The following is a 14316-nucleotide window of genomic DNA, read 5'->3' on the forward strand; positions in this document are numbered from 1 at the left end:
ACTCTCTTCCCTGCTGTCCCCAGACAATTAAAGCTGGCCGGTAAGTCAAATGACAGCATTCCTCAAGCAGCCTTTATAGTGCTGATACAACATGGCCATCTTATGAAACACCAGGGAGGGGTTATAAAACACAAAGGAATCTGAAAACAAGACTAGAGTCGATAAGTTAGAACATGCCTGCAACCTAATCCCGAGCAGGCAGACTGGAGTCAACGGCATCACTGGGCTGCTGAAGACTCTAATTCAACACAAAAGCAGAAAAATCGAAGAATGGTAAGAAAGGCTGGGTAGGGACCCAAGTGGCCACTAGTCCCCTGACCCAAGGGAGGGCCTTCAGGATCTCTTGGCTGGCAGGACCTGGTAAGGTTACCTGGCAGGCACAGGTAGGAGGCCTGGGCCCTCTACTGTGGTCATGGCTTCCTTATTCCTGACCCACAGAAGCACCAAGTACAAGGTGGGTGGGGGAGGTCTGAATTAATTAATTAATTATTAATTAATGAATGAATGAATTAATTTATTTATTTTTGCGACATGGTTTCACTATGTAGGTCTCACTTGGTTGGTCTGGAACTCACTATGCAGACCAGGCTAGCCCCACACTCACAGAAATCTACCTACCTCTGTCTTGCTGGTGTTGTGATTAAAAGTGTGTGTCACCATACCTGGCATTGTGATACTTAGTGCAAAAAATGAAGAAAAAAAAAATCACAAAATACTTATCACAGGCTATTTCTTTAAACTACTTTCTGCAGGAAATCTGATTGGGTCTTGTTAAATTGTTAACTGGGTCTTGTTAAATTGTCTCAAGCTAGAAATCCACCCCAGTGCAAGTATTACAAGTCTATGCCGCCATGTCTGGCTTCTGCAGGTCCTTTACTTCCGGGTTTGCTATCATCCTCTTGTTGTAGGCAACTCCCTGGAGGACAGCAGCCCTCTTCAACTCGTGGCAGCAAATGCTAACCAGGATGGGATCTTGGTATACAGCTGGAGATGCTAGCGACACCAAACCAGACCAAAAAATAGACTTTATTTTTACATTTACAAATGTTGACTTAAATTTAACAATAAAAAATATATATACAAACCAGTCTCAACAGAAAAGTGAAGCAACCAATGTCCCGCACAGTGAAGACAGATCACCCCAGGAACCCGACTTTCGGCCTCTTGGGCCCCAGGCTTTCTTCCTTGTGCAGAAGACTCTGCAAGGACATGTGTAGCACCTTGCCCACTCTCTTGCTGCTCTGTAGGATGACAGGGATAGGACAGAGGTCACCTGTTAGTGAGGTACAAACTGATCAGGAGCCCCCATCCACTCGCTAGTCTGCCCAACACCTACACATCTGTCTGTATCACGAGCTTTTAAAGCAGCTTTTCACTGTCCTACAAATCAGGCAGACAGTCCACAGAGCTACACTCCAGCTCACTAACAGAACAGACTTTCAGTTAATACAACGTGAACTATAAACCCCAACAGCATCATGGTTACACCTTGAAGATCCTCCACTCACACAAAGAAAACAGGAAGGGCCAGGGAAGGAAGCTCAACTCTCCGTGCTCCTGTGGCCAGGACAAACAGCCGCACTGCCAACCAGACCTGGCCGAGGCACTGTTTCATAGTAAGGATAAGAGATCACAGGGAACCCTCCTGCGGGAGAGCACACTGCCAGGCCAGGCCATCTTAGTAATAAGCCATTCTAATTCACCTGGCAGCAGCCCCTCAGGCACAAGTCTCAGGTGCCAAAGTCAGTTCCCGGATGGGGGTCATTGGCCCATTCCAGAGCCCCTGGATGGGGTCCTTGGCTACCTGCAGAGCCACATTAGAATAGCCACACAGAAGGGGTCAGGCTGCCTGCTACTTTAGTCATTAGCACCCAAACAACAAACAGGCTAGGAAAAAAAAACTAAATAAATGCACAAGTACAGAATACCCCAAAGCCCCCCAAACGAAATCTTTGTTATCCTGGCTCCAGGCTGATGAACCAATCATTTTAAGATTACAATGTACCACCCTCAAGCCTCCACTGCAAACTTTGAGTGTTCCCACAGCCTGTGGCTGTGACCTTGACACTGGATTGGATCTCAAGTGTCAGACAGAAAGACACCAAGCCTATAGACCCCAGGCCAGCCATAACCTTTGTGTCTATCCTAGTGCCAACTGTCATGTGATGTGAGCCTCCAGATATGACTAATTATGAAAAGATTATTGTGGATTAGAGTTCAGACTCCCAGCACCCAGTAAATGTTGGGCAGATGTGGTGGCATCCCCGTGACCTCAGCTCACAGGGAGTCAGAAGCAGGGATCCCTAGAACAAGCTGGCTGGCTGGACTAACTGGATTGATGAGCTCTGGGTTCAAGTGAAAGATCCCGGGCTGGAGAGATGGCTCAGCGGTTAAGAGCACTGACAGTTCTTCCAAAGGTCCTGAGTTCAAATCCCAGCAACCACATGATGGCTCACAACCATCCGTAATGAGATTGGATGCCTTCTTCTGGTGTGTCTGAAGACAGCTACAGTGTACTCATAAATAAAATAAATAAATAAATCTTTAAAAAAAAAAAAAAAAAAAGAAAGATCCCGCCCCATACATATGGCGGAGAATGATGGAGGAGGGCACTCAGTGCCAACCTCGGGTCTCCACGTGCACATACACTTACATGCACACTCACACATATGCAAACACACCCATACACCCTCCACATCTATCAAACAGGTGGTCTAACTATTCATGCAAATGAAGGTGGGAGAAAGATGAGAAGAGGTAAGAAAGGACAACAGGAGTGGAGAGCAAGGCCACAGCCTGCAGAGCTCCCACTGGGTCCATATGAACAGCCACAGCCCTGTAGCTCTTTGAGCAGCCATACTTGCAGACCCTACTCCCAGGTTAGGGAGGTCCAGGCTCAACTCACGGAGGAGCCAATTTCCCAGCCATTGAAGCCCTGGCCCTGAGATCTTGCCAAATACAGGCCGACAGCCCTGGAGGCACAGCTAGGATAGTCCAGAGAGACCTGCTTATCTGTTACATGCCTCAGGTTCTTCATCTCAAAAAATGTGAAGAACTCTGGGGAATAATGGATTGGGAAAAACACTCGGAATCGTTCCTGGCATGTAGTACACAATAAATCTTCGCTATTGTTTAAAACACCTGTATTTCTGTTGCAGGGTATTTGATTGCTCTACGAACCCCAAGATTGATTGTGTTATTTACTGAAAAAAAAACAAAAACAAAAACAAAAAAAAACAAAGCAAAACAAAACTTGTTTCTAGTTGTGGTGTGGCTCAGTCAGTCCTTGACACACATCTTTCATCCCTCTGGCTGGAATACAGACACGCCCTTAGTACACACCTTTAGTCCCAAACAGTGAAGGTAAAGTTAGTCTGCAGAAGGAGGCATTCATGTTTGAAAGTGATGTCTGATTAAGTGGCAGATGAAGCAATGAATCAGATAAAACAGGACGTGTGCAACTCTCAGTACAAGAGGGAGGGAAGGGAAGCTACATGAGGGGCAGTGCAGAGAGAAGAAGGACGCGGTTTTACAAGGACAGCTGTACAGAGACAGGTTGCAAAGAAGGAACAAGCTAGACACAGGCAAAGCTAGAATGAGCTGGAGAATGAGAACGAGCCAAAGATTAGAACAGAGTTAGTCTGAGGCCAAGCAGGGCAATTCAGAAAAGCTGAGAGAAGCCATTTTGAATCAATCAGTTTGGAACCGTTTGAGCCAGAATGGCTGAGTTGATCAGCCAGCCAGAGTTCAAAAGGGCTAAGAATGGAGAACTCCCTCAGCAGTAAGCCTCGGAAGCCGAAAACATCCTAGGCTTAGGTAAGATTACACAGAGGCTAGAAGCTTCCAGGACGAGGTAGAGGTTAGAAGACCAAGGCAGCAAGCCTCAGAGACAACAATCATTCAGGCAAGTAAAGGGTACTTTTACAGATTTCCCATTAAGTTCTTTGGTTGAGCCTTCTCCAAGAGAAGGTTTGAGCTCTTCTTGTCTGAAGAGGTCTTTGGTACGGCTCCTACTGCATTCTAATACTTGAAGAGAAACCCAAACCTAGGTTGCTTAGAAGAGTACCGAGAACTAGAGCTAGGCACTGACACACTTCTGTCCCGCATATTCTCGGAGCAGCCATCCTTCCCTCCCTGCAGGAGGTGCCTCTAGGCCTAGGATGGAATGCACAGCCTGGAAGACATGTCTTCACAGCCTACACCTTGGTGTGGAAGGTTATGTAAGAAAGCTATGAACTATGGATGGGCCAGAGTATAGAATGTTCTTCCCACAAGATGGCCTTCTATAAAAGACTTCATAAACTGTAACAAGTGAGGGCATTTAAAAGCAAGGTCGTGAAGGGAGGCTCTGCCATGTGCACATTACCTCTGTGGGAACGACAAAGGCCTGGGGAAGTCTTGCACATGAGCAAAGGTGACAGGACCTGACATCAGGTGGATTCCCTCGCTGTACTTGTATGTGTTTAAGCTAACTGTAAATGTCACCTCACAGCTTGCTTGTTTTAACAATACAAATGAGAAGTGTTTGTCTGTACTACTGTTGAGCTCAAATGCCTGGAGTTCCTGCATGAAGGTCTAGGAAACAGCCTTTGCTCCTCAGAGACTTAGCCTTGTTGGCCACAGGACAGGTTGACACCTGGGTCCAGCCAAGCACACTACCACCATGTCCTGTTATGTGCTCATACAGGCCACAGGCCAACATTAGGTGTCTTCCTCTATCACTCTTCACCTTAATCTCTGAGACAGCGTCTCACTGAATGCGAAGTTCACCCACTGGTTAGAATGGCTGGCCACTGAGCCCCCAGGATCTACTCTCTCTGCCTCCTAGTGTTAGGGTTCCAAGCAAGCACCGTCCTGTCCAGTTTTCTAGGTGGGTGCTGGGGATTTGAGTCAGGTCTCAGGCTTGTGAAGCAATCCCTCTGGTCATCAAGCCTTCTTCTCATCACCTTTGCTAGCTCTCCCCCAAATACCTCCAGGTTGAGAAGAACCGGGATAGGTCACTCTTTTAGTGCTGCTCTTACCTACTCTCTCTTTGGAAGGGACAGGAATTCAATTCCTCGTTCTATGATAGAGTTATGTGACTCTATACAGTCAAAGATAGAATACTCTCAGACACTCTTGGACCAAAAGGCAGCCACTGGGGATTAGTGGAGGAGAGACCTGGTGAAGATAAAGAGTCACTAGCACGCCCAGCCCAAAGCTCTACCCACCGTCTAATCAACACACTGCTCCACACCCAACGTGGGGTCCCAGTGTGGGGTCCCAGTGTGCCGGGGAAGACACCTGGATGGAGAAGAGGCAGGAAGCAACGAGCTCCCCAAGCCAGGCTTGCCCTAGCACTGAGGACTGACCTCCATCATCTCAAAGATGCTCTCAGGATCCAGGCTTCCTTTCCCCACTTTCCTCATGCATGTCACCACTCCCTTGCTGGTCACCGACACCAGCAAGCTGGCCAGGGAACAGGCCTCCTCCTGAAGTGTGGCGTCCACCACATGCCGGCAGCCAATCTGCAAGATCAAGGCTGCTTAACACACATGGGAACGATTCACCAGAGATCCCAGATGCCCCAACACAAAGCCTGCAAAGCCTGTACACGAAAGGCCCATCCCAGGACTTATTTTAAACTCTGCTCATCTGGAAAATGCTGGAAGGAATGTTCAATACTGTTATCATGGTTCATTGTATGAATAATAAAAAGACAAAAGGGAATCAAGGGGCATGGGAGCACAGACAGTTCACAGGACAGAGGCCACTGGGCTTTCCAAAAGGGGACACACAAGAAATGCACATGAGGCCATGCGCCATCTTGTCCACTCTGACAGTGAATCTAGAGAGCCAAGCCAAGGGACAAGATGGCCCCATCCTCCAGAGTCTGCTCAGTCCCAACACCCTGTCACCTAGCACCCTGTCACCCAGCACTCCGTCACCCAACACCCCATCATCCAACACCCCGTCAACACTGGACTTTCAGTGGAATGAAACACACTTGTCACATTTTTTTTCCTGTTTTGAGACAAGGTCTTGCTATGTAATCCTGCTATTCAAGTACTTGATATAAGCAGGTTTCAAGCTCACAGTGGTCCTCCTGCCCCAGCCTTCTTAGTGCGGACCAGACAACTATAGACACAAGCCACCACAGCTGGCTTAGTTTATATTAACAAGTCTCTGGTATAATTAGTCACAATCTCAGCCAATACAGTTCTGAGGCTATGCTAGATGTCGGGCTCCGAAAATCTCTGGGCTCTGTGCAAATCGTACCTGACACGCGACACCAAGGGACACCCCCCACCCCCAAAGCCCTCAGTTCTGAGATATGGATACCAGGGTCCACAGAGAAATGCTGTTAGAGATCCTGGGTTAGAGGGAGTTCATGAAAATGAGCACAGAGCAGTGCAGGGCTGCAGAGGGAGACAGCCAGCCCCACTTCTATGGCAGGTATTGCTAAGAGACAAGTGCATACCTTGCACAGGGTGACAATGCAGGGGACGTTCTCCACACTCAGCCGGATGCAGTCGTAAGGATCATCAGACAGCTCAATGTCCTTTGCCCCCTCCTCATCCTCCAGAACACGGACCCTTGGTATCCTGGGAACAGACACAATTAAAACTTCCAACTACTGGAAGAAGGAAGCATAACCTTTTCAGAGACTGAGAGCACAAGTTGGAATTCCTGTCTCACAGGCAGGCAGCTCATGAATTCTATCTTGTTTTTATCATCGCCTGTCAAAAGCCAAGGCTAGAGCATCCATGCCAGGGGCCCAGAGTACTAAGTAATATTCAATTTAAGTGGGCAGTAAGCAGTTGAAATTGATTTGGTATGTTAAAAAAGCCTGTACAACACACACGCATGCATGCACAAGGTAAGAGTGAGAGAGGAGAGAGGGAAAGAAGAGGGAGGGAGGGAGGGGGGGAGGGGAGGGAGAGAAAGAGAGAGAGGGAAGAGGGAGAAGAGAGGAGGAAGAGAGAAAGAGAATTTAATTTCCTATCCTTTGCTCCGAACATAGTTGAGCAGAGGCTGGGGAAGACAGTTGGGTGCTGTCAGTTCTTCTAGGGGACTCCAGTAGGAAAGCTCTTTCTGTCCTCTAAGGGCATCATGGGGTCCCTGCTCCTTGCCACTTGGGAGTAAGACTGACATCATCTGGGTAGTTAGGTTTCACAAGCTGCTATCCATTTTCCCAGGACTTCCCTCACATCAGGACAGCAGCCGCCAACTCTCCAGCACTCACAGGAAGCAGCTAGCCAAGGAGACTCATCTCCGGGGTTTAGGACACGTTTGATAGCAACTTCCTTTACTTTATCAACAAAGCCCAGGTGCTGGCTGCTGCAATCTAGCATGTGTGCTTTCTTCATGATTAAGTGCCAGGGCCACTTTAGAAGATCTGAGTGGAGTCCAGCGGGACAGCTGTGTGGAGGCCTCTCCAGTTCCTCGTCTCACAGAACTCCATCTTGCAAGAGCTCATGTAAGTTTAGCTTTGTTTTTATTTGTTCTGTAGTCAACATTTATAACAGAAACATTTATTATCACTAAAACCCCTTTGTGTTAGCTACACGGTCCATAATCCAAGAATGAGCATTTGTGATATTCCTAGACACACTAAACACAACTACCACAGTGAAGTAGAACAACCATCTAACGAGACAGACAGCTACATTTGGGGAGTGTGTCCTTGTCAACAAGCCTCTGAAGATGCTGCTGTGTGCATTTTAACCATTTTAACCTCCGATGTTACAAATCTCGGGTTGTTCAACCTTTTACCATGAAAGACTGGAGGGATGGTCCTGCATAAACATATCTGCTCAGTTATTCAAAGTTTCCTAGTGGCTTGTTTATAAGTGTACAAGTTTACAAAAGTGTCGAGCTCTGAGGGCCACAGGTATCTTCCCTAATCTCCATCTTACTTTTCTGACAGGGTTTCTCGGGGGAACCTTGCTGACTCAGCTAGATAAGTTGACCAGCAGCCTCAATTAAAAGGTTTTTTGTTTTTGTTGAGACAGGGTTTCTCTCTATTACAGCTGTAACTGTCCTGGAACCTGCTTTGTAGAGAACAGGCTGGCCCTGAACTCTCAGAGATCTACCTGGCACTACCTCTTCAGTGACAGGATTAAAGGTGTGTGCTACCACTGCCTGGCTAATTAAAAGTTTTAAAATCTTATATTACCCCATGATACCTCAAGAAATGAACACACATCCACCCACATGTTTACTCAAATGCTAGACTCTCCTCACAGGTATATAATCAGAGAAATGTCAACACTAATCTTAGCTCCCTGTGTGTTCACAGGCTATGCTTACAGCCTATGAAGGGAAACCACAGAAGGGGAACCACTGTTCTTAACCAAAACCAAGTTGCTCCCCTCCTAGAACATTCATGCATATAACCAAGGAATGTGTGAGCACCTACTGTGTGCTAGGTGCTATGGGTAGCAGTGGGACACGAGAAAGTAAAAGGGCCTTTGCAGAGCCCATTCTGTAACAGGCAGTCAGCCTGAAGCGAGGGCTTTTTACTTCTCTTTACATAGTTACATGGCACATGTTGACCAATGAAAACAACACAAAAATAAACATAAAAATATATGTATTTCACTCAGTGTTAGTTTACAAATCCCTTTCCTGGAGTGTAACATTAGATATCACCTCCTTCAACACTAAAGCATTTTAGACAGTACAATTTCCCCGTCAGTGTTTCGTGGTGAGCTCTACCCAGGCTCACGGGACTGCTCTTTAGGAAGACTCACCTTGTGTTGAAGAGAGCAGCTTTCACGGCAATGGAAATAGCATCAAACAAATTCCCACCACATTCCAGCAGCTGAGAGAGAAAGGTACAGAGAGGAAAGAAAAAGTCAGTATTACTTATCACTAAGCATTAACCCAGCTAGGAAACAGATTCCTAAGGCATGCTGAATGCATATTTAAAAAAAATAAAGACATAAAACCAGGTGTGGTGGTTCACATCTGTAATCCCAGAACCCAGGAGGCAGGGGAAGGAGTCTCATCACAGGGGTGAGGCCAGTCAGAGCTATACAACCAGAGTTCAAGGCCAGCCTGGGATACAGTACAACCCTGTCTCAAACCAAAAAAACAAAACCAACCAAACAAACACACAAACAAAAACCCCAAACCACCAAAACACAAACAAAGCTAGGCACAGTGATGTATGCCTTTAATTCCAGCACTTCGAAGGCAGAGGCAGGTGGATCTGAGAGTTCAAGGCCAGCCTGGAACACATAGTGAGTTCCACGACAGCCAGAGCTACACAATGAGACTGATTCTGTCTCAAAGAACAAACAAAACCAATTAACCAACCAGCCAAAATATAAATAAATATATGAGAATAAAGGTAAGAAGGTGGGCTGTCCTCCCCGGCTAGGTGAGCCATGAGGAGGTGACACTGTCCTCCCTGGCTAGGTGAGCCATGAGGAGGTGACACGCTCCCTAACTGTAGTGCTGTTAGTCTGTGGCTGCGGTGACACAGGCACACATGCCGGGTCCCACTGTCCTGCTGCAGCGACAGGGCTCTCAACAGGCAGCTGCCAGTCCCTAGGCAGTGGCTGACTTCATTTTGCCCCAAATGGTTGCCAACTGCACTGCAAGCCTCACTCTAGCCTTCGCTATCAGATGACTGACAAGGATACTTACTGCATGTATGGATTCAGGGGTGCTGCTGGTATGTGGTTAACAAAGCACATATCCACTGCTCAGACTTTATCAGTATGCACTGTACATTAATTATAAAGGCCCAGGTTACCATGGCAGTCTCGCGCTGACAAAGTCAGAGCATACAACACTCAAAAGTAGCAAATGTACTCTCTCAAGAAACCTTTACTTGAGGTTCTTGGAAAAAAGTCAACAACCAGACTCCTCAAGGAGAGAGAAAGTTACATTGTAGAGAGACTCTTTACGTACTGTATGGAAGTGTCATCTGTCAATAAAAAAAGCCCACAGCCAATGAGCTGAGACAGAATAGGAGGTGGGACATCTAGCAGAGGGGAGACAGGGGGTTGGGGGGGAGAGATCTGGGAAATAGACATGGGACTTTCACTCTAGACACGGAAGAAGATGGTTGCATGAAACCAGGTAACCCGGCAGGTTTCATGACTTAGAATAGAATACACAGGTAATGAAGCCATAAGCTAGTCGGGAAACAAGCAAAGCTTTTGGCCTAGGTATTTACTCAGGAGATATTAAGTCTCAGAGTCGTTATTTCTGAGATCGGAGTGGATGGGTGTTACAGATGGCTTTAACTATATTACATGTTGAGAAGTCAAGACTCTCTCCTTCTGGTTTTGATTGACATGCCATGTTTATGTATTTGTGTATCCATCATCCCTCCTGAGAAAGACCCTTAACAACACCCAGCTGTATAGAAACGCTTATTGCTGACCATATACTTAAAACCCAAATGAAAACTTTGAAATTAAAAATTAGAGTATTTTCTCAGGTTTTCGAGAAAAACACCCCATACACATTCCCAAAGGTCTGCCCCTACACATAAGCCCTGGGTGAGTTCTAGGAGGCTACACTGAAGGTAAACTCACAGTTCTTCCTAACCACGCCCAACAGCAGCCTCTAATCCCCAGAGAAGCCTTGTTAGTTACATGCCATCATCTATGTTTATATTGAGTCTAGAAATACACAGCAGCAGTGATTCCAGGTGATTATCTACGTCCTAATCAGAAGCACAGGAAACAGTGTACTCGAATCCTATTGTATGTGCCAGCCTCCCTTGGAGCCCAGCTCCTCCCTCCCTGAGGAGGCCCAGCGCAGGCAGTGGCCTCACACTGGCTGCCTTCTTTACTTCTGTAGGTCTCTGGTCCCCACTGATCAGAAATGAGTCTTGTTCCTTCTCTTCTCTAGGTCTCTACTGTGCACTCACAGAAGGACTGGAAGGCTTAGGAAAAAATCAGTGAAAGGAGCTATCACCCCACACAGATGCCAACCTGCTGGACTCAAACTCTACATCTGTTTGGTACAACCCAGAGGGTCCTTGTTTTTAACTCCCTGATAATGTCTATGGGTAATTTTAAGTACAAATCTGCTATGACTACAATTTTATTATAGAACAGTGTTACATGTACTACTTATTCATGCTTTGTATTTATCTTGTAAATAAAAGAGTATTACAGGAGACCAAAATAACCTGACCATGGATGCTGAAAACACTTTTCCATGAAGTGGAAGGATAGAGGGAGGAAAGAGACCAACAGGTCAATAGGTCTTCAACAAGGGTAGTGACAGGGACATTGCAAGGTAACTCACCAGCACGTCCACATACAGAACCCAGCAGTGCTCCCGAGGACTGATGCAGAGGGACCTCAGATCTACGCTGCTCTTGTTGTTAAATATCCGGTAGAGGGTGTTAGCAATCTCTGTGCCAAGGTCATCGCCTCCTCGCCCTTCAAATTCTGGGGTAGCATTGGCTGAACTACACAAGACAGCAACAGAAAAAGTGAGTGAGTCTCTGTCAGTACAAAGACCTTGTTCTCTGTGGAACGCTGGTGAGCCAGTATCAGGAATGTCACCAGGGCCAAAAGGCAGAGAGCTGTCCTAGCGTGCATGAGGCAAAAGGGGCAAAGAGCAAGGTCACTGAAGTGAGAAACGAGACATGGATGACACTGGATGGCCTTGTGGGCCTACAGGCGTATGCGATGGCCAAGACTGGCATTGTGCCCTGCACCTATCAGTGCATGTGACGGACCTTCAAGCAGAGGAGGAAGAACAGATTGGTGGCAATGCAAATCTCAGCTGGTATAAAGAACTCTTACTTCAGAGTAAAAGGAACACTTCTCTGGCTGGCCTGTAAACCTACGAAGCCTCAAGACTGTGAAGTATGGCTTATTAGAGAGGCCTCCACTCTACACAGCAGTGTAGTAGAACAGGGTCACACCCTCAAGAACGATTTGGGGGAAAAAAAAATATGAGAGCACTGTACTGAGAAGGAAAATGACAACAAACACAACAGTAATATGCTGGCCTGGTAAGTATTCAAATTTGCAGTCATTTAACACAGCGGGGGGGGGGGGGGGATCCTTTTTGGACTCTTGATCCGTATGCCCTATTACCTTCACAAAGAATTAACAAGAGTTCACACAAGCCACTCTAATATGGCTCAAAGGCGTTACAGGACTCTTCTGAGAGTTCTATACTGATTCAAAGCAGCCTACTAAGTCTGTGAGGTAAGTGCACATCACTCATCTGTGTAGTCAGGACAGGTGAGGGCCAGCATCAACTCAGACAAAGTCATGTACACAAGCTTCCTGGAGCTAGCATCAACTCAAATTCTACAAAGTCACGTTCAGAATCTTCCTGGCTCCTGAAAATCTGGAAGGTCATGGCTGGAGACTGGGAAAGATGAATGGGGGTTGTGGGGGATATATATGGATGTATATGCCTTATTCCTGAAGGGTGAAGAAGGCACAGACCGCAGAGAAGCAGGAATGAAAGCAACAAGAGAGAGAGAGGCTTCAGGGAAACGATGCCAGCATGGTGGCCCACAGCTGGGCCCATGTATCTATTTAATGGTGAAAAGAACTACTTAGTGGTATAGTCTAAGAATAAATCACAGGGCAGCATTTATTGTATAATAGTTTTGATGCTCTAATTGCCAGCTTTTCCCTTATACCATCAGCAAGCAGAACCTGAATTAAAGAGCACAGAGAAGTTCACTGCCACCACAGCAATATGGCAATTCCCAAACTCTGTTGTCAGCCTCAGCTACAGCAATGAAAAGCAGCTGTTATGGAGGAACAGTCAGGACCATGGACCAAGCCTTTCCACAGGCGATATTAAGTCCTATGTGGTTATGTGCTTAACACTCCCCCTCCCTCTCCCTCCCCCCGGCCCCTGCCCCCTCTGATGCTTGCCCTTGGTTCTTACATTCACTGAACACAGCAGACACATTCTCAACTTCCCAGCCCCAGGACAAACCGTTAATCTTCTACACTGTCTACACTAACCTGTCCACAAAGCCGGACCCCATTATTTCCTTGGGACTAAGTGAATTTAGAGCAAATTTTGTCTATTTAAAAGCCTTTTATGTTTGAACATACCACTCTTTTAGCATAGTTCACAATCAGGCAGAGAGGAAGACTAGAGGCTTTTGTAATCATGGCCCGGTACTATCTGCATGGCCCCTAGTTGTAGGGTGACTACAGAGGAGAGCAAGGAGAGAGGAGGTGAGTGGGGAACAGAGAGATGCTGGAGAGGTGACTCCGTGGTTAAGAGCACTGTCTGCTCTTTGAGAAGACCCTGTTCCTATTCCTAGCACCCACTCGGCTGTTTACAACCGCCTGTGACTCCAGTCTCAGGGGATCTGACAATCTCTTCCGGCCTCCATGGGGCACCCAGATGCATAAAATAAAAAATAAAAATAAAGTGAGGAAAAAGTTAGAGGGCCTATATCCCGGCAAAGAAGAAACAGGCAAGGTAGAGAAATGAGTGCTCTGTCCCATCACTGAGACTAACACAGGGACCTCTGCAACTGAGCTGAGCAGAGAGGAGGGGGCACAGAGATGAAAACCAAATGCCCTCACAGGTAACAGCACACACCCAAAGAAAAGGTCCCCACAACAGTAAGCAACACATTCAATAAGGGAGACACTGGCCTTTCCCAGGTCTGATAAAAGGCATTTTAATTCCTTTGATAGCAGGGTATGGTGGCACAACCTTTAATCCCGGCACTCAAGAAGGCAGAGACAAGTTTGTTCGTTCATTTGTTTGTTTCTTTCTTTTTTTCTTCTTCTTGATTTTTTTGAGACAGGGTTTCTCTGTGTAGCCCTGGCTGTTCTGGAACTTGCTCTGTAGGCCAAGCTGGCCTTGAACTCAGAGATCTGCTAGCTTCTGCCTCCCAAGTGGTAGGATTAAAGGTGTGTGCCACCACTGCCCAGCAAGACAGTGTCTTAAAAAGATTCTCTAGAAAAATAAAGCACCACATAAGAGAAACTAAAATCTTACAGCTGACCTGTGGCCTATAAGGTCCAAAGGAAGCGTTCCCATTTTACAGAGTAACAAATACAAACAATTTAACAAATGTTTACTATGTGCTACACACAACTCTTAGCACTTCAGATGTAGCAGGCCATTTTGTCTAAATAGCAATTCTAGCCAGCGCCAGCTGTCTTATCTATCTTAATTTTATTGGTACCCGGAAATAAAACTGGAGTTCACAAATGCCAGGGAAGCTCTTTACCACCGAGCCACACCCTCACCCTCTGACACAACTCAGTTGAGGAGCTGCTTAACTTGCTGTAGATGAACAGTGTCTAAGCAGCTAAGGGGCTAACTCAGGCACCTCAGGCCTGACCAGCAAGGAGCTAAGGG

General features: G+C 46.6%; 1 protein-coding gene across 2 annotated transcripts in view; it reads right to left on the bottom strand.

Annotated features, from left to right (window-relative positions):
• Positions 1-1006: 1006 nt before the first annotated feature.
• Positions 1007-14316, bottom strand: part of Exosc7 (exosome component 7) — a 25708-nt gene continuing 12398 nt past the window's right edge. For both annotated transcript variants that reach the window (XM_028767348.1, XM_028767349.1), the window contains 5 exons: positions 11257-11422; positions 8736-8806; positions 6461-6584; positions 5352-5507; positions 1007-1241 (listed from right to left, as the gene is read on the bottom strand). In XM_028767348.1, the coding sequence (XP_028623181.1) occupies positions 1137-1241; positions 5352-5507; positions 6461-6584; positions 8736-8806; positions 11257-11422 (622 nt within the window). In that variant the 3' untranslated portion in view covers positions 1007-1136. The remainder of the gene's footprint in view (positions 1242-5351; positions 5508-6460; positions 6585-8735; positions 8807-11256; positions 11423-14316) is intronic.

The sequence above is a fragment of the Grammomys surdaster genome, unplaced genomic scaffold (genome assembly GCF_004785775.1).
Source record: "Grammomys surdaster isolate TR1022 unplaced genomic scaffold, NIH_TR_1.0 172, whole genome shotgun sequence".
NCBI lineage: Eukaryota > Metazoa > Chordata > Mammalia > Rodentia > Muridae > Grammomys > Grammomys surdaster.